The 27,717-nt window shown below is 41.1% G+C and overlaps 1 protein-coding gene across 4 annotated transcripts in view; it reads right to left on the reverse strand.

Moving 5' to 3' along the window:
• Positions 1–27,717, reverse strand: part of LOC111571649 (SH2 domain-containing adapter protein F-like) — a 101,027-nt gene that overhangs the window by 5,040 nt on the left and 68,270 nt on the right. The window contains exons 3-6 of one of the 4 annotated variants that reach the window (XM_055010417.1): positions 25,949–26,167; positions 13,297–13,440; positions 6,297–6,471; positions 6,029–6,148 (exon numbers count right to left, since the gene is read on the reverse strand). In XM_055010417.1, coding sequence (XP_054866392.1) covers positions 6,029–6,148; positions 6,297–6,471; positions 13,297–13,440; positions 25,949–26,167 — 658 coding nt within the window. Of the gene's footprint in view, positions 1–6,028; positions 6,149–6,296; positions 6,472–13,296; positions 13,444–25,011; positions 25,111–25,948; positions 26,168–27,717 lie in introns of all 4 variants that reach the window. The other 3 variants (XM_023274905.3, XM_023274907.3, XM_023274908.3) reach the window with 3 other exon arrangements.

The following is a 27,717-nucleotide window of genomic DNA, read 5'->3' on the forward strand; positions in this document are numbered from 1 at the left end:
TATAGGTTCTTTACTAAGTTGCTGGTGAGCGATTATATTTTGAGAATAACTAACTAACCAAGTACATTTTTATGTGTGTATCTATTTGCTGCATTTGGTTTTACTAAGTTAGGAAGGCAGTGTTTAAATTAAGCCTCAAGTTGCTTTTTTTGTGTCAAAGTCCTGGTATTAAAATCAGTATAGGGACCGAAACATTGGATAGGTGCATTCGTAAGAATAATGTTTTTCTGCTGGCAAAAAAGCCAATACCGATAAAAATTTCTATTTTTCAGGAACCCATTAAGTGAGCAGAGCTGTGGACCCATTTACTAATGCAGCCAGTCAGCGCTATCTGCACTTTGCATTCAGTGTGCGTTGAAGTTTTTTTGGATATATTTCTCATGAGGACTGTGAACATGCAGATAAGTGTATACAAGGTGTTAAGTAGTAGATGTTATTTATTCTATCAGCAAAACTAGGATGTGGGTATATTATTCTGACAGTGACAGACATAAGCACACATTTCTGTTTTGATAAGATACAATGAACGCACAGCGGTCAAGGCTGTTGATGAGGTTTACAACCTTTGTTGCACAGATTTGTTTCCATTCCTGATTACCGTATGGTTTTATAAATAGTCAGGCAGACAAATGAAGTGAGCTAAATGAGCAAAATCCATATTTTATTTAAAGCTTGTGAATATATCCCCACTGCAAGAATATACACATATTTGTAGTTATGCCCATTATCTGCGATGAACAGGAGTGAGAACTTGGCTTTAGGCACCTTAAAGCGAGTCCATTCTTTACTTATCTCCTAATTGCATGTGTAAAGCTGGCAAATGTGGCTCTCCCTGGTGCATGAAGAGAAACCAGAACAAAGATAACACTGAGATGAAAAAAGAAGCAAAGAATGTACAGGGTTCAATTTAGGGACATCCACCCATAATAAGAATACATTTAAACTAGGAGATTAGTCGTTTTCTCAGCAGATGATACAAATGCTGCTTTTAAGAATAGTGTGATAGAGATAAGAGAGATAAAGAAGTGAATAAAGTTGTGGAATCCAATGCACTGCATATGGCTTCTGGTGGAGAACATTTCAAATATTTCATAGCTAACACCCCTTTTTTTTTTTTTTAAATAGATGAGCTGAGGTACAAAGCTGCAGGCTTGCTGAGCTATAAAACTAAGGTAAAGACAACTATGTGACTTCTCTATTACTGTGCCTCTAGCCTTGATATTTGAGCATGTCATTAAAAAGTTCATCGGGTTTTAAGAGGAGCAGGACAAATTCCCCTTGCCACAGGTCTCTATAATTCTCTAATTCTGCAAATGGTGCCAGGAGAGCTTCTTTTAAAGAATCTTCCCTGCAAAGTGCATTTGATGAATCTTCTCATGGGGCACTGGGACAAGGGTGTTGGGTTACACTGAGCCACACTTAAAAAGGCAAACACATCAATAGCATCATTTTTAGATTCCCAGCTGATTTTCTAGTCGGTGTTCAGGGCTGCTTATCATGTTACAGTCCTGCAGAGACAGAAACCAGGACAACAGAGCAGCACGGCACGGTTGCTGATAAAAATGAATATAGGGCTGTTTTTGAGAAGACAGGCTTTGGCGGTGTTATCATATCCCTGTGTTTGTGGACTTCTATTTGTCTAATCAGGATTAATCTCACTGGGGAGGTCTGCTGTCTTGTTTATTGAGGTTTATGACTTTGATTTGAACCCTGTAGGACTCAAAGCAGGAACAGGCTGACAGCAATCACGCTTATCTCCACCTACAACATATTGGATCGTTTCATGAATGATCCTCTCACTGTTATGAATCTACGGCACCAGAAAAGGCAGAGTCATCTGACAAAAAGATAATGATCTTTGGCAGAAGCGATGACCTTTTTAAGCATTGTTGGGCATCAGATATTGTGGGCGCCCATTATTTCATACAAGCACAAATTGAATGAGCGTAGCTGGGATGATACCTACCAAACTGTAAGTCATAACATATTAAAAACAGTGTAGTCAGTGGAGTAAAACAAGGTATCAAGTTTCTAATCCAATCTGGCTGTTGGAAAACGTATACCTACATATTTGCCTTTTATCTCTTGACTTGTATTCGTTCACAATAAAGTAACAATAATTAATAAAGTCAAGTCAGTATTTCTTTTGCATTCTTGACAGTCCTTGGTCTGATCTGTGCCACATAAAAGACATCATCAGAGTACAAAGTGGCTTTGGAAGAGGAGCTGAAATGCAGATGCAAAGACTTTCTGGTGTGTTCTTTCAATCAACTATTTTGTTTCCCTATGTCTGCACTCTGGTGTCAAACAGATTCTTTCAGATAGATTTTCTTCTTTCTCTAACAATTTCTCCGCTCAGCCTGTGGAAACATGCTGTGCAGGGCTCTCTGCGAGTGAGAAACAGGATGACACTGTGCTCTCAGAGACTTCTGAAGGATTTAATAGGTTTCAAACTCCTAAAAGGGTTTCTCTCCACTGAGACAAAAAAGAGAGAGAAACAGACGGGTGGGGGTCCAGGTGTATGGAAGAAAGGGTTAGGAGGGCAAAACAGAAAATGCTTTCCGTCAGGCCAGAGGACTCTTGAGGCTGGAGGTCTCAGCGATGCCTGTCTCTATCAATAATGCAATACACATACGTGCCACCTCATGGCCTCATACATTTTTCAGCAACCTCAGACATGGAGGATCTTCACCTTGGGTTTCCACTCATTTTGTGTGGCAGCAGGGGAGACGGGTTTGTGTGGGGAGGCTAAACTCTGCCTGCAGTGTGATGGCACCTGTCATTACCACAATCAGCCCGCTGATCGTTTTCTAGGCCTGATCTGACTGACGCCAAGGGCACAAGATGATGTTCTGTAAAACCCAGGAGCCGGCTCACTTAAATATACACGTGAGTATCTACACACTCTCACACACGAGTAGAAACCTTGAAGCCACACTTTCTATGCAAATGATTTTCTATTTGTTTTTTTTTCATTTTGCTGCAAGTGTTTTCCCTGCCAGCTCTTGAGCTAGTAAACACAGTACATTGTGAACAATTTGCAGTTGTTAAAATGTATGATCAAAAAAAGAGAAAACACCCAACTTGTGTGCAGCAGGTAATTCGCTTTCCTAGATGTTAAGATTTAACTATTACCTACGTATTGTACTTCATCAAAGATGGACTCACCAACTGTGAGGGTGTAGAATAAGAGGGGAAACCATAGTCTACTCACTGGATACCCTCAGGGCACAACTTAATCCTGTTCTTTTTAAGGCCCCAAAGACTTTTAGGGCTTTCCCTGGAGCCAAGTACCCAACAGAGAGAAAAACACTATTTCTGTTGGCTAGAGGTCCAGGTCGCCTTGTGCCAAAGTTCTCACCAAGATTAAACAGCTTAGCTGCACAAACAGTACTGTAACATGGCCTTTCTCCTCTTCCTCTACTCAGTGTGACAAACAGTTATTATGAGGCGTTGCAGAAGTTACCTAACTCCTTGCTGTTGGTTGCTAAAAACAGTAACCTTCAGAGCCAGGAGATCAGCAGATGGCCAACTGATGCATATTATGAAGACACTTTACTAACTGTACTCCCCTATCATTTTCTCTAATAGTGCAGCCCATTATTGAGGGTCATCTGCACATCATTTAGATGTGGATTAGTGTAATGAGACCATTACTGAAGTAGAAGGTTAAAACATGTTTTAACCTCACACTCAATCAAAACTTTTCTTATCATTACCTGGTCGAGTTCAATCAGGACAAAAAAAAAACTCAGCCACATAAGTTTTAACACTTTTCCAGTGCCTCCAGGTCTTTCTCCCCGAAAACTTAATTCATTCACATAATCTAGCAATCGGCCATTTCATTTTGGGGGGTGAGACCTCCAGCATTAGGCAATCTCTTTTTTACCATAATAGAGAGATGAATGAATGAATTCTCTCCAGCTTCACAAAAAATATCACTACAGGTTCATGTTCCAGAAATGGCTTGCCGCTTATTGGAGGTGCATTCATCAAATTCATTCCCTACATTATTACTCTCTCTATCATCATCATCATCTACAGCAGAAACTTTTTTCTCATCAACACTGGAAATGAGTCTGCTCCTCTTGGGTCTTCCATGTCTGTTTATCATTTAACTCTCCACCATATGCTCTGGTCTTTGGTTCAGCATTTAATGTGTGTCCTGTGTTAATATCCCTATCAGCGTTTGCCTTTTTGAGTACTAAATAATAGATTTCTATCTATGCTATATGTACTGATATACAGCATTTATATTCCCTCTGGTTCCAAAGAAAACTGCATTAGCCTTGAACTCGTTCTCAGCAACTTCATATTTGATTATTTTGTGTTGCAGCCATTTTCTAAGTTTCTGTATTGCCTTTAGGAAAAATATCATGCAATATAAAGGTTTAACTGCTAGCATAGCTGTTTTTATTTATATATTTTTACATTTTCAGTTGGGCTGCATGGTTAATTGAATACCAACTACTATCCTACAATTTATTGGGAAAAAAAAAATTATTTGTGATATAGATATTCAAAATGCGTGCTCCTCCCAGAAAAATCTCAGGAGATAGAAAACTCCACTCAAAGAAAATGGCCAATACCAATAAAAAGTCTTTTCACAGTAACTTTTGGCCTAAGTATGGAAACTAGAGGCCTCATGATGCACAGTGTCTCAGCTGTTTAGGGAGCATCAGTGAGTTGTAGTGTCTATTGATTAGCTAGACACTCATGATCTCAAAATTAATCACAATAGTTGTGATGAATATTTTCCCTAAAATCTTGCAGCCAAAGTGTCTAGCTATTTCATGTGTACTTACAACTGATAGGGACTCTACAGTTTTGCCTGTTTGAATGTCACAGCTACTCATAGGGATATGTGCAAGTGACAAGATGTTTTTTGAAATGTACCTGTATGGGGTGTTTAGGACTAAACCAGGCACATATTTAGTGATTTTCTACTCAGTCAGCATCCTAGGAGTCACAGAGTCTGTTCGTCTGTCAATAGGGCAGAAAAAGAAGCAGTACACAAATGATGAGGCAATGAGACAGGAAGTTAGACAGGCAGTCAGCTACAGCAACATGAAGGGAATTGGAGCAGCAGAGAATAGAATTATATTTCCCTTCCAAGACATATGAGCCTGCAGCTAGATGAGCCCTGCCGTAATAACCAAGGCTAATCAATGTCTCTCTGCATATTATATTTTCATCTCATCTGAAGGTCATCAGAGAATTGCAGAGATTTTTCTAAATGTCATGTGCTTGAGCCTTTCTTGCAGGAAAGTAAATGTGAAAAGATCACTTGTCAACAAAGATACCAAGATATCAAAGGTGACAACTGAGGCAAATTAACCACAGTTGCTTTTGGAAAGCTTTCAAACAGTTCCAAATTTCCAGGTATGTTTTTGACCACTGTTGCCATGGCACCTGGTCCTGACACCTGGTAATGAAAATCATCAAAACAAACCAACCAAAGCTGCACATTCCCGTCAAAGCAATGGGATGTGACTGCACAGTGGGCCTTGACGTGAAAGTAACCTCTTCCAAATGCCAGACTACACTAAACCCATCAGAGTCACTCCTTTGAACCCCCTGTGGGATGCGGCAGGGATCAAGGGTCACTGATGAAAGGGCACCATTAGACGAGCTGTGGGCACATCAGCCAATCAAGGAGCCGAGTTTGTCAGAGGGCTTGCCAAGGGGAAGTGGAGGACGAGGCAAGGGTAAGATGTACAGTAGGTGGGAGACAGAGGTCTGAAGGGGGAAAATTATTACCATACAAAACAGGAGTCAGCAGATTCCTAGGACACAGGTATGCATGGACCTTTACAGCACTCCACCAGAAAACATGCTATGACACTTGTTTCTGTGTTCAAAGCATAGACAGTACACTTGTCAGATTTGGAGAGACACTTACACTGTATTGCCCAGACGTCAAAATCTGTACTGAGCATTTGAAATTGCATTTTCACCAAAGTGCATTTGAATATCTGATAATACAGTTTGTGGCTTGTTATTTAGGAGAATACCGTGCTGTCCTTACTTAAGGGAGAGGGAGTAGTCGTTCTTGCTGGTCTCGCTGTTTCTCACAAGGTAGCTGGCCTCTTTACACAGCCTGAGCAGAGACTCTGCGTCTGTTCGGCTGATGGCTCCATGGTACCAGCTGCAGGGAACGACAGGGGAAGAGAAAGAAGGAGGAACAAAGGAATGGTGAGGTCAAACCTGTCCACAAACATAAAATGAACAAGACCAAAGTTGGGTATTTTAGATAAAATGCAGGCATAATAAAGCAACATCCAGATTCGACTCACAACTGGCTTTCCAGAGGCATGGTGGGGTCAATACGTTCCCCGACAGAGGAGCTGCAGTGGTCCACTGAAGTCATTTTAGTGTTGACCAGACAGCCACTGGAATGTCGCTGTAGCGGGCGAGTTTTCCCCTCCTTGGTGGGCGACATTCGAGACTTTTCCACACCATCAAACTGAACTGTAACAAAGGAAAATACAGCTGAAATTATTTTATACTATAATGACAAATTTTATACACTTAAGACCATTTACAGCTCTGATAGCATTATTTTACAAATACTCAAACTCAACTTCAGGTTAAGGTCACTTGAAAAAGCTTGTGTGCTTAATTGGAAGTAGAAATTTGTGCATGAAATGGTATCACGTGTCTGCTCAACTGGATCAATGCAGCATGTGAGAACCAAAATTCAGGTTGTGCTTGTACACACACACAGACACATACAGACACACGCAGTCACTTTGTGCAACTCACCCAACTGAAGGACATGTACACACAGTGGAAGCGGCATAAATCAATCCTTTCCCACTGTGTACACATTCCAGTGAGAGAAAATACACACACATACAAACTTCCTCCAGCGACCACACGTGTCTGTAAATACACCCATATACGCTCCAGTATGTGTGAGCATGCACACTCTTTGAGCACACACAAATGTACAAACAAGCACTCTTGAAAATGCCACACATTTGTATGTACACGCACGAATCCCGTGCACAAGTTCTGCAAGTCAAACATTAAACTGGCTTTTCAAACTCTCACGGTCAGCTGTGGACACGACGGGCTCTCTTGGCCTTACAGGGAAGTGTTTGATCGTGTACGGGGGCTTGAGGTGACCTGTGCTCATGACATGACTGGTGGAGGTCGCAGAGCATCTTCACAGGCAGTCAGCTCACAGAAAAGGCATTTACGTTTGTTTACAAAAGCTGACGTGAGAACTGATGATAAGATAATATTCACAAGGACGAATGAAAGTGAATTTGCTCTTCTGGAAAAAGGTTACAGAGGCTGAAAGAATGAAAGGCTGGACGGTGGAGGTTGGAGAAGTGGTCATGTGTGGTGGTCATCTGTGTGTGTGTGTGTGTGTGTGTGTGTGTGTGTGTGTGTGTGTGTGTGTGTGTGTGTGTGTGTGTGTGTGTGTGTGTGTGTGTGTGTGTGTGTGTGTGTGTTTTAGCCATTTTTCCTCAGTCATCCATCACTATAATTGATGTCAAAACACCCCTAGCTTTGGAAGAAACTATTTAGAGCCACTGACACGCTTCTCAAGCAATAACAGAGGGGCGGCTTCCTACATCAACTGTATGACAAGCTTTAGCTGGAGATTGTTGGCTGCTTTATGGCTTAAGAGCAACACATCAGAGCTGAGTCTCCGATGGAAGGGGTTAATGTAGTAGAAAGCTTGCATTCACGAGACAGCGTCCGTCTTTGCTGCTCGCCATCACTAACGGCCAGTCTTGCATTCAGTGTTTAATTACTGCAGGCTGAACATGGTAGGCACTGTACAGACAGACAGGCACTGTGATCTTAACAACATGTCAATGGAGACGGACCTACATCTGTCTAGACTTTGCATTCCAGTCAGAGGATTGCATTACACTTTACAGTTTGTGAGCTCGCCAAGTGCTCCCTGTATCACTCTGAGCTGTCAGGCTGACAGTTTCAATCAGTCAAATTAGGCTTCAAGAGACAATGCCACGCCAACAAATGTGAGGAAGCACGAGGAAACAACCAAAAAGTGGGTCAAAATGGGAAAACATATATATGTGCCTCTTCCAGTGTAAATGAAACAATGTATTCAAATGGAAAGAATCAGTAATGCTCTCATGGCAATGAGCAATGCAATGATTTTGAAATTAGTGGTGTAAAGTAACAAAGTACATTTACTCAAGTTCTGCAGCGCAATCTAAAACTTGACACATTTTTATCTTTTAGGTAAATTAAGCTTTTAACATTTTTCCCTCCGGCTCTTTTTGTTTCAGTCGATTAACCTTGTCCTCAGTCTTAATTGCTATATTTTCTCTTCATGGATTTATAATTTTGTTAGAGAAATTCATTCATTTTGTCTTGTTCATATTTTTGTTGGTTTGTAAGTGTTTTGTATGTATGCACACATCTTCTCTATATCTGTGTCTGCGTTCTGCTACATTCCAAATGAGGAATTTAACTCAGCGTAGCTCCGAGTTTAAATAAACGCTGATAAACTAGAATCAAATATCACACTTAAAAAACTACAAAATACCAGCATACAATCAGTTTATAAAATGCAAAATAATGTTACAGATTAAACAAATTGTTCTCAACTTGTGTGACCTGTAATTTCTTAGACAAAAACACCGTCTAGTTAGGAGCCATTGTTGCATGTAAAATGTATTTACAATCAGGTCCTTTCAAAATTCCCCAAAAGAACTACTCAGCAGAATGACTCATTAGCATCCACCATTAGTATACGAGGGCTCAGTGAAACTCGCATTTCAACAACCCCCTTTGTCACTCCCTGGCTCCCAACGACCATCGTTGAGGAGCCAGATGGGCCTTGGCAATGGTCGTCGGAATGTGAATAGCACTGACCACACCTCACAGAGGTTATAAGCTGAGGCAACATCAACCACCACCAGAACTGAAGAAACCTCTTGGATGAGAGGTGAAACGTCTCCAAGGAACTTTCTTAAAGTCCAGTTGGATTGATTTAAACAACTTGGGATAACCATAACCTGTATGAATGAGAAACTACACAGAGATCTAACGGAAGGCACCTGTGTAGGCAGCTTGCTGTTGTTTCAGTTCCCACCACCAGGGGCTCCCCTTAACCTCTACACTCAACTCCAGGTTGAACTTGCTGGCCTTGAGCTCACTGATGCGTTTCCCTAAACATAAACTCATGGAAATGATTATTCCAAATGACTCCGTTTGTTATCTTGGCCTCTGCACTTTTGTTCGTTATTGGGCTACAGCTGAATCTTAAAATGACAGCCAAATTGTACTGTTGCATGACAGCTGGGTAAATTGTGGGTCTAACCTCAGACCTGTGGAGGAGGATGAGCTGCAGCTCCATTTCCTTCCATCTGATGCCTGGAAGTATAGGCAGCCAAATGATGCACCATGTGTTGCATGTAAGTCCACATGAAATACATTATTAGTTCTCTTTTACTTTTTTCATAGTCCATCTGAATCACATACAGACCACAGGGAATTCACTGTGAGACCGACGAACATACAGTATATATGTAAGGGTGAGAAATAGTGTTTCCATGGAAACTGACCAAGGGGACACAGGAGATGCATGTTTGCTCCATTCAGCCCTTGTCAGTGCTGACAGATCACAACATGAAGACGCAGCCAATTGCTCTCCCTCCTTTGCTTTCAATTTCTCTCTTCCTGTTTGCATACGTCTAGCCCTGCCTCTTCTTCTCTCACCCACCTTCCCTTTTGATCTTTCCATCTCAAACACTCGGCCACCATCTCTAGAACTCTCTCCGTCTTTTTCTGTGTGCTGTCTTGTTTGTCAGGGACAGAAAAAGATAGTGGGAAATGGACTGTGGAGGAATGGCTCCACAAGAAAAGGAGAGGAATATCTGTTATCTCCACTGTTTCTGGTACTAAGAGTCACTGATTGTATCTGTTCTACGATAAAATTACAACAGTTACTTGATCTACTTACATTTTGTCCATACATGGATTGTATTTTGATGATTGTATGATTTTTTCATTCACTAAGGATCTAAGCATAAGAGGCTGGAAAGGTGTCTGCTACTGTGGTGTAAAGATGGATGCTGACATCTTCCCACACGATCCATCTCGGTATTGTATCTACTGCTCGCTCCGCCGTTCGCCTAACCCCAACTCTTCAAATTTGCTCCATTCCTCCTGTGGGCACACTAATTCCTCCTCTCACCCAGCTCCAACAATTAGTGCTTTATTTGACCTTGATTAAACATCTTTTTTCAACCTCAAAGAAAGGGTTGAGTGGCTATTCTCTGTGGAGCTCACCCTGTCAACCTTTCCTGTCAGAGCACAGACTTCTCTGTACGCATAGTGCACAGTCCTATGAGAAGAGTATAACCCTGAAGAAAGGACCTCTAAACCAAACAAAAGCTATCATTTTATTTGCTCAAGTGTGTTTGCCAGCCGTCTCACCAACACAAGCATCAAACTGTTGTAGAATTATTTTTTAAGGTTGAATATCAGCGGGACTGAGCGAAACCAATTCCCCTTTCATTCTCTGGAGCACAGTCTGAGACATGGCCGACAGGAGATTGACGAGAGGATTGGCTCGCAGGAGAACAAAAGCCCTGGGAGGCAGCTTAAGAGGGACGAAGGGGTGGAAACTCACACACACAAACTTGCATGCGTGCCCTCACATAAACACACGAAAACATGTACGGAAATGTGCGGGGGCATCGGTGTGCGTTATCAGTATTGCTGCTTGTAAAGCACAGCAAATGGAATCTGTGTATCAGATTGAACTGTCAGTCAGATGGTGACTGATGGCTGAAAGACCTGTCCTCTTAAGACGCATAGCTTCCTTTGGAGAGCGCTATAAAAAATAAAAAAAATAGCAAAAAACCCCACAGAGGACGATGGCAAGGGACAGCGCATGAGGGGGTGAGCTGATTGGTTGGGACACAGATAAGCATAAATGTCAAAAGGACATTTCCGTGATTAGACTGCAACCAATCCACAAGATAAAACGCTGCAATGTAATACAGCACAGGAGGGCAAAGCTCAGTACAATACAAAATAATGCCATAAGAGTATAGATAGGAACACTTACAGTCGCCATCTGGCATCACAAACGATGTAAATAAAGACACTCTGCAAAATAGAATGGTAAACTTTCAAAAGTCCCAATATTCAAAATGTAAAGTAAGAGAAACATTTATCATTTCACTGATGACTCTGAGCAAACTGACTATTCCTCCTCCCTCTCTACGCACAGTCCTGTGCAAAATTTCTCTAATTAAGCTGGTTAATTAATTCTCATTTAATAATGATGCTCCTATCAAAAAGGATGACTAGTCTGAAGGGGCGAAGTGTGTCATCGACTGCTGTATTGTGAGGTGAAAATGAAGTTTTCTAGCTAGAATGTATGAAACGATTAACAGGTCTGCATCTCATTACAATGCACTGCACACTGACTGTAGTGCACAGCATGGTCTGATACTCCAGGAATGGGTAGCTTTAAAATAATCACTTACTTCTATGTTGATATTAATTATGTGCACCAGGAACTGAAACAATGATTTGCTGGATGGTTTTTAATTTAATATTTTTAGAGCCCTGCTGTTGTGGCTGAATCTATAAGTTTAATCTCTGATGATTCCCCCATTTAGGAATATTCTGTTCTCTTTTCTATAAATTTCAAAATGAAACACTAATTAGATTTTCCAGGACAAAGGAATGACCCTCCAAAGTGTCAGTAAGTGAAATGATTCAAACATTAAATCTAGATATCTTTTAATTACTTCATTTTTTTAAGGTCTTCTTAGATTAGAGGAAGGAGAGGGTAAGAGACATGCTTCAAAGTGTAGATAATTAATTCATGTCAAAAAACAAAGGCAAAAAGCTCTTTATTTTATTCAGACAAAAGTGCTCCATTAATATGTAAATGCAATATCTGTCCTGTCAATCTGCTTTTCAGTTGTGTTAATTAGGTCGAACTGACAATGCAGCTTTACCTGAATTGTAATGGCTATTGTTTTTTTCCCCCCTGCCCAATATCACATTATAAAACAAACTACAATAGCCAGTTGAAACACATACATTTCCTGAGCTTTTCACCCTTAATGAGTCAATCAAACATATGTAAGGAACCCAGTGTATAACGGATAACTAAAGTCTTGGAGTACGACCGAGGGTCTGCCTGTGTGCTGGGGTCAAGAGAGTGCATTGTAACTGTATTCACAGGGGTTGTGGAGGCCATCAACCTCCCCCTCCCCTTGTGTCTACCACATCGACCTCTGACCCCAAAGATGTAGAGTGGGGCCATACTGGCTGAGACAGAGAGAGGATCACTTTACAACGGGACGCCAATCTTAAACCCACTCACATCGCAGGGGGAACCAGAACCTTTCCCATGGATTTATGGACATAAATCAACTCCTTGCCCTGTCCTCGCCTACAGCACACAGTGGTGTCCTCTTACATGGCCTCACTCTAAGTCTTCCCACTCTGCCAGGGGAAATCCCATTCCTGGCATTAGTTCTGCTACATGTCCTTCTTTTCCCTGGATAATTACAGCAGTCTGAGTGTGTGCAAGGGCTTCAAAAATTCACTAATGGCTCTCGTGGTTAAAAATAGGTGAATTACTCAATCATTGTGTCCAGTATGATGGTAAATATGGCAATAAGTCAAGAGCCAAAATTCCCTTTAAATGAGTTCTATTTTTTTTATTTCATGTGAATCACTTTTAGAGAACAGCAGGCCAGGGGGACATCTGGGACGGTTATGAGTATGTTGACAAGAGGAAATGGGGGTCACAGCGAACGGCAATTACGCATGCAGTAGGCAGTTCAGCACAATTAAAACTAATGAGCCTTCAGCCTAAAACCTGCACAAGAGTTAGTGATTTTCTGCCACATGTAATCCAGATGGAAAAGTGGAGTCATTACTTCACTAATACCTACAGTCATATTATTCAGTGGTTCTCAAAGATGAAAACTCTTTCAATAAGTCATCACTGAGTGAAAAATTTAAGACAAATATAATCATAATGTGCTCTCCTGAACTGAAGCTATGCGTGGCTATAGATAATTCTCTGCTTAAAGTTCAGTACAACCACAAAAATAGAACTGTAAAAACAGAGATAGGCAATATGGCACACTTAAATATGACACACATTCTTTGCACTTCAATTTGCCCCTTGACGGAATCACACATATGGATGGATGGATGGATGAATGGATGGATGGATAGATTGACTGATGGACAGACGGACAGGGAACGGTGAGGGTGGCGGGGTAATTGATGGGAAAGACGCTGGACAATGTGAACACCAACACCCACCATGGTGGTGCTGGTCACAGCTTGTCTGTCCCGGCGAGGGCTGAGCTGTCTGGGAAGGAGACTCTAGCTCCTCCACCGGGGGAGGGCTGGTGTTGAGTTGGCCGACAGGAGGAGGCCATGGTAGGTCCTTGATCACTTTAATCTCTACTGCAATTGTCACCAGAGGAGAGATGGAGGGAAGGAGAGGACAGCAACAAGAGGCACAAATGGACGACGACAAAGGGAGCGAGGAAAGGGAAGTGATGACAAAAACAGAGGAAAAGGAGAAAAGGTAGAAGGAGCAAGTGAGAAATACTGTAGGTGAGAGAAGAAGATGCCAGCCTGGTGCCAGAGAGCAGGTCTTTTACTGTGATCCAAGAATCATCAGCAGCTGTGGACTAGAAAAGGAAGGAATACAACAGGACTCAAAAGAAAGTGAAGTTAGTTCTAGAGTTGAATTCACAGATTCCTGAGAGGTCCTGAAAGTTACAAAAGGGACCCGAAAAGCTTCGCATTAGATAAGCCAGTTTCATACTTGACTTATATTCAGCAAAGCATTATTAAACCCCAATTTATTCAGCCTTTAGCACCCACACTTCTCCATTCTGCTTCTACACTGGGCCTTTATTTCCAACCCAAGAATCCAAGCATGGACAACTTCAGCCTCACTTTGGGAGTGATGCAATAGAAACATGTCAGTGCAAAGTTCTGAATCCTTACTTCTACAAGTTTGAATGCACGATGTGGTGTTTGACACACTTGAATAAAGTGGCAGGCCCATATAACACAACAGTATGCCTTGGAAGTCCAGAGTATACAACAGAAAGAGGAATTAGGCTAAGCTATAGACAGTCAATGATACAGTACAGCAGCATGCACTCTGCTGTGTTATGGCGAGTTTGAAATGAAAAAAAAAGTCCTTAGGCCTCTATATTAAGATAAACAACAATGTAGACAATATCTGTCGCTGGAATGTACCTCAGAGTAATCCATCCTGGCAGTGGACACTACCCGGGCTCCTGCCCTTTTAAATAATGTATGTCTTGTGTCCAGCCGGGACATTACCAGGCTAAATCGAGCAGTTCTGCAGTGGCACATCTGTTTCTAACGTAGAGTTATTTGTTAAATAGCTGAGTATGCTCAATAAATGGGATGAAGAGGGGATATTTTTTTCTACATCTGAAAGAAAGCCTGTGTTAGCAGCCAAAGCTAATAAATAAATGTGGTCCAGCAGTAATAGCTTTGGAAAACTACTCTATGTTCCTCTGGAGGGTGTATTATCTATGACTCTATGACTGTGTGTTCCATAGATCTCAAAATAGATCTTCCAACAATGCAATTCACATTGCTATTAAGAGCACTCTAATGTCACTGTCCATGGTGCTAGAGTTCTTACTACAGAGGGTGGAATTAGTTAAAAGAAAAAAGATTTAATGTGTTTTCATCAGTCCGGTCGATACTTTTGGCAGTCGGTGCTTTTCAACATAGATACTGAGGCATCAAATCCAATGACACTTCTTTTAAGCTCCTACAAGAGAAAGCACGAAAAACAAATCATGCAAGTCTGCCCATTAAAAAAATCCCCAAACTCCCTCTCCTTTAGCAAATTCAAATGTGTTCCAAGAATAACGCTGATTTGAAAGTACAGAATATCGCTGGCAACAAACTCCCTCAGTTTAAATAACATATCTATCGAAGTATTCTGAATTCTTTTATGGTGATTTTGTTAACAGCAGTAGAAAATGATAATGATTTTAAGTTAAGATTGATGTAAGTATTTCTTGATGGATGGCAAATATTTTGTCAAAATACAGTACAGTAACATTTCTAATCAAAAAAGAGTTAACTAAGTGCCACTTCAGCCACCATAAATGTGTCACTGTCTCTTATAGACTGTTATACAGGCTGGTTTTCAGAGGAAGGATGAACATAATGTCATAGACTTGTCTGTCTTCCACCCTGCAAGGAATTGCAGTGTGGCTGTGGTACAGGACATGCTAATAAGAAGCAATATCTGCGAGCTAGATGAAGGGGGAAACTGGAGAATATTCAATCCGACAAGCAATTAAATAGCTGAGCCTGCGGTGTCAGGGGGCTAATCTAGAGAAAGGTGGCTGGGAGGCGGAGCTGCTTGCTGTCTAACCTGATGGGAGAGGTGTAGGGTGGCGGCGGAATGGAGACAGAAGGTCAAAAACTCTGAAAGATAATATAACTTCTTCTACTTTGGGGTGAAGTAGGGGACTCTCTTCCTATGAGATTAAAAGCCTAATACTCATTTCACATTGCAGATTAGCGTGTAATTGTTTGGGGAGCAGAAGGCTGCCTGCACTCTGCAGCTTCACTGTGGGGACAAGGAGATGATTTGGGCAAGCGTGGCTCAGACTCGCTTGGTTGCACAGCTGAATAATAACATTTAGCACAGTGAAAATTAAGGAATTCAATAGCCAGGTGTTTGTTTTAAAATCTGGGTGCCTCACCTTGTAATGAATGTAAAAGTACTGCCAGTCCTACAGGCACCACTTATTCTAGATGCACTTCTCTTACTGCAGATTCCATGTTGCTGTGAAGATAAGCACATCTTTACACTATTTAGCTTTCTTTCAAATTCAGCATCAAATTCATATTCAGGATTAAGGTAACAACAGCAGCTGTGTATACATTAGAGCTGATTTACATACGGATCAAAAGGCTCATCACATTGCAACCGTCATTTTCACATATCTGCCTCTATCATGCCGCGCTACATAAACATACATACACAGTGATATATAAACCTGTTTACAGCTATGCAGGCTGATGCAGATTTGAACCCATTACCAGCTGTGGAGGTGGTACATTGTAGTCACTGCAAATAACAGGTTAAGTGTTGAAGAGACTGCACACGAATATCAGCTGGAAAAAGTCAGTCGCTCTCACTATAATGCTGCATACATTGGAGCACTATCATCCAGAAAGAGACCACTAATGACATGATATAAATGTTTCATCACTGGGATGAAGGTGATCACTCAGAGCAACTTTGTATTCATTTGCAGCGATTCTACCCTCTATGGAGACAAGGGGAGCGAAGGTATGCCAGCAAAATCCTCTCACAATATAACAGAGCCACCACATCCTCTGACTAAAGTCAAAGGTTCAGGTTGTTCCTTTAATTTGTCAGCTTTCTAGAGTGACTATACTTACACACATTAGTAAGTCTTGTTGCAATGCATGTTGCAATTCTAAAATTATCAAATAGAATTTTGAGGTATCATTACTGTGTTTAACCAATAGGTTCAACTTATTGAATTGAAAGACTGAGAAATAATGTAGAGCCAGATTTCTGAAGGAGCACGTAAGTACATCCAATCTTCTTTGGCATCTACTCTGATTGCATTTGGATCGATATGCCATTTCTAATTTGCATAATCCTCAATCCATGCTACCACACAACTTCTCCTGTTGACACTGGAAGGGAGGCTATTAATGATTCTGAATTGACAAGGCACCTGTCGCTCAAGTTAACTACACAAAAATGGCCATGTTAGGAATTTGAATAGCAAAATCTAAAAAGATTTGTGCATCCATCCATCGTCCTGCTTGCTTTGGGTACGTCGTTTATTATTTGCATCACATTTGTGTCGACAACATAGTTCATCAAAAAACGAGGACAAAAACAGAATATTTGAACAATGGACAAGGGTCCCTTTTTCTTTTTTAACTCTGTTTTCCTTCTCTGTTGGGAGCAGATCTATTTTTAAAGCCAGGTATTTGTTTACTGAGGCTTTTCATTAGCCCATGGCACTTCATCACTGTAAACAGTGCAGCACCATAAATCATAGCTATGCTTGTTTCCACCAACGCCATTTAATTTAGTTCTGCTTAATTTGGTTGGCTAATTGCATGCATATTCAAAACAAGCTGCAAGATTGTGATGTTTATGCCGCACATTATGAGCAGAAGAGCTCAGAAGACAAAACCTGGCTCTTCTGAAGACGTATTTGTTCCATCGGCACTCAAATCATTACAGATAACAAGTGTGTAATGCTCCAGGGGAACTGAAATGCCACCTCATAATTCTCTGCATACTGTATCTATCACATTATACCGTCCAGCTCTCTTTCATAGCTGTTTGAAAGACCACGTGTTCAGATTTAAAAGGAAAGCGCCATAGAAAATATGTGATGAAAATGAGATGACAGCAAGGCCTTTATTCCAGCTCTTCCATATAAAGAGAAAGGGAAAGATGCGTTACTGACGGCTGGCCAGTAGAAGCTTCTGGGGGCCTGCTGGCGGAGTGCAGCGTCTGTACTTTGTGAGGGAGGTTTACAGTGCTGTTTTGTGTGGCCAATGTGTGTGAGTGAAGATAAGACCGCGCTCGGTCGAAGACGGCAGGACACATTTGGGGCTCATGAAAGAGGGCTGTCAGGAAGGTTATCAGCAGGGTGTTGCAGCCGAGGCCAGGAGGACAAGACAGAGCTGCAGAGAGACAGACAGTGCTGAGGGAAATCGGATCAGCCAAGCAGAGAGAAACAGAACCGTTGCACCCACAAAACAGCTGGCGTTAACTCTGGCGCGAGTCACCAGCGGAGGACTGTAACTGAATCAATTATTTATTTTAGGACATTAGACTTGAGTCTCAGATTTCTGGGTCGTTAAGCCCATGAAGATTCATTAAAAAACCATAAAGCTCCCCAAGACCAGAGGGAGCAGGCGACAACGCTGTCTCTGATCTTCTGTGTTAAACGTGTGGTACCCTGCTGGCCAGGAGCCAAGTGAAAGGAGCTACTAGCAGGTAACAGAGGGCAAGGAGATTAGGTAACAATGGCTCTCGATCCCAGTCCTGCTGTGACAAAGCTCCGATTTCCAATGGCGGTGGGTCCATGTCTGGGTGTGTGTGTGAGCATGCCATATGAAGAGCCGCAATACAGATGGACATGCGAGCACACCTTCTTCTGCCCTCACGCACAGGCTCTTCATATATGGTCAGATTCTAATGCGTCTTCCCCACTCTTCACCTCCACAGTCATTCATCACCTTCTTAGCAGCCGGGAGGAAGGCAGGAAAGAGGTTGTGGCGAGTGCGTGAGTTCAGTCTGAAGAGTGAGGTAGGATGAGTGATTAACCAAACCGCAAGTACACTGCCTCCCAACACCCTAACAAGGCAGGGAATTTACATTCCATTGCATACCTGTCAGGAGATAGTCCCCCGGTGAAAAATAACACCAGACCTAGTGTTGTGAAGAGGCAAGCATGCAGGCAAGACTAGGGACAACTGAGGAAAAAGCGCTGCAGCGAGGAGCATTACTCTGCTCTCTTTCTCCCATCATTAATGAAGACAGATAGTCTTTAATACAGATTGCATTATCGTGTTATACCATGGTGGGAGGGTGTAGGCAGCACTTGGTACTTGCTAAATCCTTTTTTAAAACCCACTCCAGAATTTAGTAACCTGAATCTTTCTTCATTTTCTGCTAATACTTTGTTTAGAGACATTTTCATTTCCCACATAATTGCTGGAGTATAAACTGTGAAGGTTTTGATGTGAGCAGGAAGGTGCTTCTGAATTTTGACTGGTAAGCCACATCATTAATTATTTATATTACACAGCCATGAAGTGCTTCAGCAACTACAGAAACATAACTGAGGAAAATTGACCTATGGAAAGCTAAAAGCACACAGAACCACAACTAAACTGACTTTAAAAAAGCCCATCTGCCCACAGAAATGCTTGAATCAGGCCTGGCACTGCACACTGTTCATATTTTTATTTAATTGCTGACATCTAGAGACATTGCAACATCACCACAATGGAACTCGGTAGGGAGCAGAACATGAGTGGTTAGACAATCACACAGGTTGTAAACAAATTTCCCTTTCAAATCTTCAGTGTCATCACCACCCACTGCATAAAGCAGCTGTGTAAGGACCGTTAAATCAGATAGCAGGTCTCCAAATATAATGGTTACACATAATGGACAGTTTAGGAAATTTAACGGTTTGCTTCTCTGTTAAATACACTATATTGCCAAAAGTATTCACTCACCCATTCAAATAATCAGAGTCAGGTGTTCCAATCACTTCCATGGCCACAGGTGCATAAAATCAAGCACCTAGGCTTGCAGACTGCTTTTACAAACATTTGTGAAAGAATGGGTCGCTCTCAGGAGCTCAGTGAATTCCAGCGTGGAACTGTGATAAGATGCCACCTGTGCAACAAATCCAGTCGTGACATTTCCTCGCTCCTAAATATTTCACAGTCAGCTGTCAGCTGTATTATAAGAAAGTGGAAGTGTGTGGGAATGACAGCAACTCAGCCACCAAGTGGTAGGCCACGTAAACTGATGGAGCGGGGTCAGTGGATGCTGAGGCTCATAGTGCCAAGAGGTCGCCAACTTTCTGCAGAGTCAATCGCTACAGACCTTCAAACTTCATGTGGCCTTCAGATTAGCTCAAGAACAGTGCTTCAGCAGAGAGCTTCATGGAATGGATTTCCATGGCCGAGCAGCTGCATCCAAGCCATACATCACCAAGTGCAATGCAAAGCGCCGGATGCAGTGGTGTAAAGCACGCCACCACTGGACTCTAGAGCAGTGGAGACGCCTTCTCTGGAGTGACGAATCGCGCTTCTCCATCTGGCAATCTGATGGACGAGTCTGGGTTTGGCGGTTGCCAGGAGAATGATACTTGTCGGACTGCATTGTGCCAAGTGTAAAGTTTGGTGGAGGGGGGATTATGGTGTGGGCTTGTTTTTCAGGAGCTGGGCTTGGCCCCTTAGTTCCAGTGAAAGGAACTATGAATGCTTCAGCATACCAAGACATTTTGGACAATTCCATGCTCCCAACTTTGTGGGAACAGTTTGGAGCTGGCCCCTTCCTCTTCCAACATGACTGTGCACCAGTGCACAAAGCAAGGTCCATAAAGACATGGATGACAGAGTCTGGTGTGGATGACCTTGACTGACCTGCACAGAGTCCTGACCTCAACCCGATAGAACACCTTTGGGATGAATTAAAGCAGAGACTGAGAGCCAGGCCTTCTGGTCCAACATCAGTGTGTGACCTCACAGATGCACTTCTGGAAGAATGGTCAAAAATTCCCATAAACACACTCCTAAACCTTGTGGACAGCCTTCCCAGAAGAGTTGAAGCTGTTATAGCTGCAAAGGGTGGACCGATATCATACTGAACCCTATGGCTTAGGAATGGGATGTCACTTACATTCATATGCAAGTCAAGGCAGGTGAGCGAATACTTTTGGCAATATAGTGTATGTGGTTTAGGTACTACCATAACATCTTCTGTGTTTATGTGATATAAAAGTAAGACCCAAGTTGGAAATAATAATTTTCCTTTACACGTGTTTTTGTTCTTCCATAATAATACATTGCTTTAATGCATCCCCAATTTGCACTTTTGGGTTGTAGAATCAATGCAATAATTTGACCCCAAAGAAAGTTCACATAAGTTTTTTTCCCCCTATTCCTAGGGTCTGTAGTAATTAATTGTCCTAGAAAAAGCTCCAACAGCTAAACAATTTCTGAAAATACATCTTTAACAACTATGTTACCGGCAAACTCAGGCAGCCCTCATATGGGAGATTAAATTCAAATCTATTACAGGCTTAACTAAAGAAAGTAAGACATAAAGCAAGGAAATTCAAGCCCTACCTGGTTCCACAGCTACTTGAGCAAACAAGACGTCTAGACACCTCAAGCTGTGACTTAGAGTACACCCATGACCTACTGGCTGCAGTCTACAATTTCATAAACTCCAAGTAACCCTCCCTTCAGTGAGAATGCAAGATAATTCAATACTGCCCCAATGAAACACTATAATATTAAAGTTTGTGTGGTATCAGGAAGTGAGTAAAAACAATAATCAACACTAGTCTGGGAAAGCAGCAGTTGGTGAACTCTGGGACAACACCAAGAACCTAGCTCTAAGTTTATTCCTAAAATAGTGCTAAGATAGTTTGAAATGGGAAATACTGGTAAAGAAACTGGTTCACATGTGAACTTAAATATTGAAGCAGTGCATAATTCCTTGATGATGGAGGTAAGCTGGTTGCAAAGATCAGAGGCTTTAGTTCAGGTACACAAGTTCAAACCTTGAAAGGTGGGAAACTTTCTCTAACCTCCTTGATGTCAGGATCCAAAGCCAGTCTACACTGACACCTGTGAATGCAACAAACCTGTACTGACAAGGCTTGTCCCAGAGTCAACATTCTCATTTTGCCCTTTCTTTTTCTGCCTTTTAAACAGTGGGGAATTATTTCTGCCTGAATTAAACATAACAGAGAACGAAGACTTGCAATAAATCAAAGTTTGTTTAAGACTGCAGCTTTCTTCTTTGAAAGACAACTTAAAGACTTATCTCCTCAATTCCCAGTCAACACTGACATCCAATGCAAATTAAATTAATTATCATCAAACGAGGGGACGCTGTCTGTAAAGGGGGAGTTGGAAGAGGAATGTGTTAGTAAATAGCGCCCTAAACAAACACTTCTGAGTGCTGCTTGACAGAAAAATAATGAGGAGAGAAGTAAAGTGATTAAGAATGCAGCATCCCTTATTTAACTAATCACTGGCAGAGGCAAAACAGTGTGACTTCTATGAAAACCACAGTGCCTAGAGTTCGCAGAAGTAAACAGGAAACAAGAATTAAGTGACAAAAAAACCATAGAAGGAAGCTGAATGAATAAACAGACAAAGATTTTAAACACCAGTCAGCCACAACATTAAAACTACCTGCCTAATGTCATGTAAGTCCCATCTGTGCCACTAAAACAGCTCTGACCCATCAGGCCATGGACGCTGGACCTCTGGAGATATCATGTGGCATCTGGCACCTCTGGGTCCAGCAGCCCCGACTTGTTCTTGATTGGATCAAGACCTGGGGAATTTGGAGGCAGGGTGAATGCCTCGGGCTCCTTGTTGTGTCCTTTATTTTTATCTATCTATCTATCTATCTATCTATCTATCTATCTATCTATCTATCTATCTATCTATCTATCTATCTATCTATCTATCTATCTATCTATCTATCTATCTATCTATATATATATTTCCTGTATATCTTTATTCTTATTGTTTTGGTCTGGAGCAGGTGCTCAGTACATTTTAGTGCACTTTATACTATGTATAATTGTGTTTGTGATAAATAAAGGTCTTGAATCTTGAATCTTGAACATTGTTCGGCAGGGGGTGGCTGCTGGGGAGTGTTGTCCCGTATGGGTGCTCGGTTTGCAAAAGTGTTAAGGTGGGTGGCATGTGTCACTTGTTTTAATGTTGAGGCTGACTGGTGCATATTTACATACAGTATACAAACAGTTTGATTTGAGCCCGATATAACCACAATAAGTTCTTTTCGAACCAGAACTGCTGTCACAATGCAAAGAATCCAGAACATGTCCTGTTCTCATTTTTAAGTGGGCTGAGTTTGTTTCCTGTGTTCTCATATGTTTCAAGAGGTAACACTATCTCTAAGTACTGTTGGTTGGTACAGAGTGCTACTCTCATTACCTCCAGGTATGCACTAAACACTCCCTTGAGCCTCTTTTTCTTCTTCCACAAATGAGATTCATGAGCTTGCTTCCATAGTAATGCCACGTAAGAGACATCAATGCACACTTAAACATGTTATATATTACAGCAGAGGCCTTCTCCTTCATTCTGATGGTTACTGATGAATGTCAAACAGATAATTTACACAAAAACAACACTGCCATTATGCTACACCACTGATTTTGGACAAAGATGTTAACATTGCTTCAGCTGGAAATCAGTGTCAGAAGTTATCAAATCAGATTGTGATTTGATGAGTTCATCAGTGGAGATTTACTAGGGCTTGTGCATCAGTGTGGAAATACTGACAATCTGTGAGCTTGGAGGATTTTCAAGGCATTACATCAAAATTAGATTCAACAGTTAAGAGTCAGATAAAAGTGGTTTGAAGATTTGGCATTAATATTGTGTTTTAATATTGGACATTAAAACATAGCTGTACATGTAAATTATGTCTTTTTACTGCATGAAAAGTAGCTATTCCCCTCCATATCCCTCAACTGGTCCCCAGTGAGTTCATCTTAACAACCCATTAACAGCACAACACCAGAAGGGATTCATGTCTCTCCTATCCTCTGTATTAAAACCATTTAGCCTTCTTAAAATGCAATAGATCTGTGATTTTCAAGCACATAGAAGGAAAATGAAAAAAGTACATAGGGAGAGAAGTAGCTGGAAAAAATAATTAAAGCATAAAACTGTAAATTACAAAATGTACATGTGCATTATTTTTGCATTCTGTCTCGCTCTGAGGGATTTGATTTACATTCTCATAAAGCTTAATTGCCGTTCTAAAAGTCTAAAAAGCAAATTACAAGCATTGCAACTTTTATCCCAACTGTACACTGCAATGAGCCTTCAGGCTATGCAGATTTTTAAAGTGAGTGTGGTTGTGTGTGTGTTTTCAGCTGTAATTAAAAAGAAATGGCTCATTCATTGATGATTTAGTCACACTGATGTTACCAAGGCCAGACACTTTCACACCGAAGACTTTATGAATGTTCTGCAAAATATATATCTGAAAAAATAATGACGGTAATTAAGAGCCACAAGCCGAAATATTGTCATTGTAAAAGAATACTGAAAATAAAATTAGATCTGCATTTAACAATTATTTTCAGTTGCAATTATTCTGTTGATTTATGTCTTGATTAACTGATTTACAGGCATTGTGAAAAAACTGTAACATTAGTGATGTCTTTGCATGTTTTGTGACGTTAAAACCAAAATCTGTGGAATTTTTTAAAAAAGATTTATTTCCCACATACCTTCAGAATATTTTTTATTGACTGACTAATCTAGTACTTGGTTTGTTTATTTGCATCTGTCATTGCCGTTGGAAACACAGTGTGAGCTGTACAATTTATATGAGGAACATACCAGTGGAAGGCCACATCGTGTTTTTTTCTAATTGCGGTGGTAATTATTACTCCGATGGGACTTGGGGTGTGTCCAAGTCCCATCAATTCCCACCACCCGCTACATATTTAGGCCACACAATTCGGTATCCGTACATAACGTACACATTCATAATACATCTGTGATCAGCTCGAGGTCATATTGTTTGTTTGTACATCTATATTAAATGGCCACATTCTATAATGGCATGATTTCTGCCATGATTTTTTTCAAGATTTCAGCCGTCGGAAATGATACAACAACTGAGTAGCGTTGGCGGAGTACTGCGCTCTCTGAGTGCTTTTCTTGTTCTGTTTCTACTATGCTCTTGGAGGTGGAGGAGTCAGCATAGACTGACTCACTCAACCCGTAGACCCCTCACCCCTTATTCTGTGCACCATCAAGTGTTACTCTACTAATTGCACAGGCTACACTTCTGTGTCTGCTGAAAGGTCAATTCTAAGTATTTCCACTGTGCCTTTGCCCTTTTTTAGTCCACTTCAAACACTGGGTAATCATGCAAGTAGCATCCTGATAATGTCATAAGAATTAGGAAAAATGTCAAAGGATTTTCAGGGGGTGAATGTAGGTTTGACTTTGAGAAGGATTCACATGTGAACCAAATCCTGACACAAAGCAATTATTAACAGCATTTTTAACCTATATAAAATAAGAAAAACACTCCCACACTAGACAATTCTGTGCAGTTCAGAGGTTCAGACATCAATGTCAAAGCTCTAACAAGAATACAAACAGAAAGAAGAAGACACTTCCCAGCCCCGTCTCCAATGGTACCTGTGAGGGATTTAGAAGTGGAGTCCTCTCTTCTGTGGGGACCTGATCCAGTGCCACTTACAGAGCCCTCGTAGCTAATGCAGTCATAACAAAGCAGAGCTGTTCAAGGATAAAAAAGAAACAATATATAAAGACAAAAGGGGCGATGAAAAATAGAGTTAAGGGTTGCTGATTTACTTTTCTTAAATCAGTTAAAAGGCTTGGCATCGTTTTCTTATTTTGGGTGCATAGTGATAGTCCAAAGCCATAGTCTTTCCAGGAACAGCCCTGTTTGATGTTATGGCTGTGTTAGCCATGCTGAAGCTCTTAAACCACAATGAATACCTGCACCTACATGCACCTGCACAACCAATCATGCCCCCCTGAGCAGCTTAGGTACCGACTTAGTTTAAACAGGCAGGAGGTGGATCAAAACAGGCAAGAGTAGCCTGAACACCTGCGAAATGAACATAGCGAGTGCATTAAGAGAGGAGGAGGAAAAGGAATTGCAGACAGAGAGTTTAAAGCAGCAGCAGAACCCTCACAACCTGACAGAAGCCATAATCAAATTTGTTAGAGCTGCAAAAACAGACACGTAGGTTAGTAAAGCAAAAGAGAAACAGGTTCAGATTTAATTGTGTTAAAAGCTTGACTTTTACATCAGGCAACCTTTTCTGAAATACAGTCATTGCTCTACTGGATTGGAACATTCAATGTCAGATTCAGTGTCTGAGCATTTGACAAAAACTAACAGTGTGCAACAGGTAGTATTGAAGAACTATGTATTTTTAAATTTTAAGTAAAATGAAGCAATGTTGCTTTCAGAGTAAAAGTGTGTATTGCTTTTTCAAAAGTTCATATATTCTCTGAAGTTTGGTGCATATATCATGTTGTTATGTACTTTACATAACCTTGATCAGTCATAATGGGTAATGTATTTCTGTCGTGGCTGTCATACCTGCGAAGGCTTTGGAAATCCTCTCCTTCTTCCACTCCCACGGCTGGTCATACTCTTCAGGGGGTCGTTCATCATCCTGGGGCAGACGACTTTCTCTGGGGCAGCGAGAGCGCTCAGGGTCTGAGTCTCCACCGTTCTCGGCTGGCTCATACGGTGTGTCGTACAGGGGCAGCTGCCTCACAGATCCCTCCTTAGGGCCTCGGCCACCAGATCGGATCTCTAAAAATGAGAAGAAAAAACAATCGTTAACACTAGGTTTCTGAAATAAAACTTTATAGATGAAACCTATAAGGTTATGACTGTAGATGCACTAAAAAACCCAAAGGCAACACATTTCATCAGGCCCGGCTTGCACATTTTTTGTATAGCATACAGTGAGATGAATGTGGGCACAAATAACTTCATCTATCAGGCTGAAGAGTTCAGTTTTATTTGTTCTGTGTAAAAATGAGAGAACAGCAGTAAACCCAGCAGTCTCACAGCTTTTATGTAGATAATGAACAGTTCTGAAGCATCACTGGACTGGAAGGATGGAATTACATGGGAAAAAGTTAATAAACTGAAAAAAATGTTGGTAGTATCTTGAGATCAGGCAAGCAATCCAAATGTTTGCACAATCTTTATAAAAGAATGAACTTCGTTTGGCACATCAAATTTGTTTCTCATACAGTAAGAAAATGCATTTTAGACATACTGTAGCTTACATAAATGCAAAACACCAGAAGTCAGTTTGGCATTTCAAGAATTACTGATGACATAAAATAGCTGCAGAAGGTACATATGCTGTGAAATCACATACAGAGGACTGTCAAGTGCAGAAATTTATGTTCAGTAGTCTTGCCTACTCTTATTATAAATGTAAATCACCAACAACAATACACTGGAAGCAAATTTGATTGCAGTGACGAATGAATCGAAAAGCAGGGCCGTCTTACAACTATTATGTGGTGAATGATGGTGACAGTTTGCTGTTGTTGTGATGGTAGAAAGGGGAAATTAGAGAGTTGAAATAAGAGGAGTAGGGAGAGAAGAGGCTGAGCACCTGTGAAAGTACACAGCTTAGCCTCTCTGAATATGGCAAAATCCCACAGCACTTTTGAACTGTATTGCCCTAGGCTGCACATGCCTGCACTGTCAGAACAGAGATGAAAAGAAAGTACCAATTTCCCTTCTTTCTACAACATTTAATGTCTCATTGAAACCAGCAGCATGTAGATACTTGTCACATTATGATTTATTTATTTTTTTTGTACATTTATTTTGGTAAAGGACCTAATAGAGCCCTAAATTCTCAAATTATTCCCATCTCACAAAGGCAAACATGCCTTAGATTAGAGTCTGAGCACGAGAGTGACAAGCAGTGTTTCTTTAGGTTTATGACCATTGGGTGCAGGTACATTATCAGTGTGATATTATAACAGATTTCATGGCAACCTTTGCAATAGCTATCAACATACCTTCCTCAGATCAAATGTGTTGGCTAGATAGACAAACACAGCTGTCCACCAAACAGACCCGGCAGTCTAATGCACTGAAAAAAATGGCTACTCAATTTCCTCAAAAGACCATTCAAAACTGGCATAAAATTCAACTTTAGATGTAAGTAATAGCTCTAGCTGAAAAACTAGATTGATACATTCTGCTCACTAGCCCAAAATGCAGTCTCTTAGATACTGCTATTCTGAAACGTGCTACTCATCCAAAGATGGAGTACGAGCAAGGAAATCATTGGACATAAAATCGACTATTCTCTCAACGATTTTATCTGT

The sequence above is a fragment of the Amphiprion ocellaris genome, chromosome 1, assembly GCF_022539595.1.
Source record: "Amphiprion ocellaris isolate individual 3 ecotype Okinawa chromosome 1, ASM2253959v1, whole genome shotgun sequence".
In the NCBI taxonomy this organism is placed as follows: Eukaryota; Metazoa; Chordata; class Actinopteri; family Pomacentridae; genus Amphiprion; species Amphiprion ocellaris.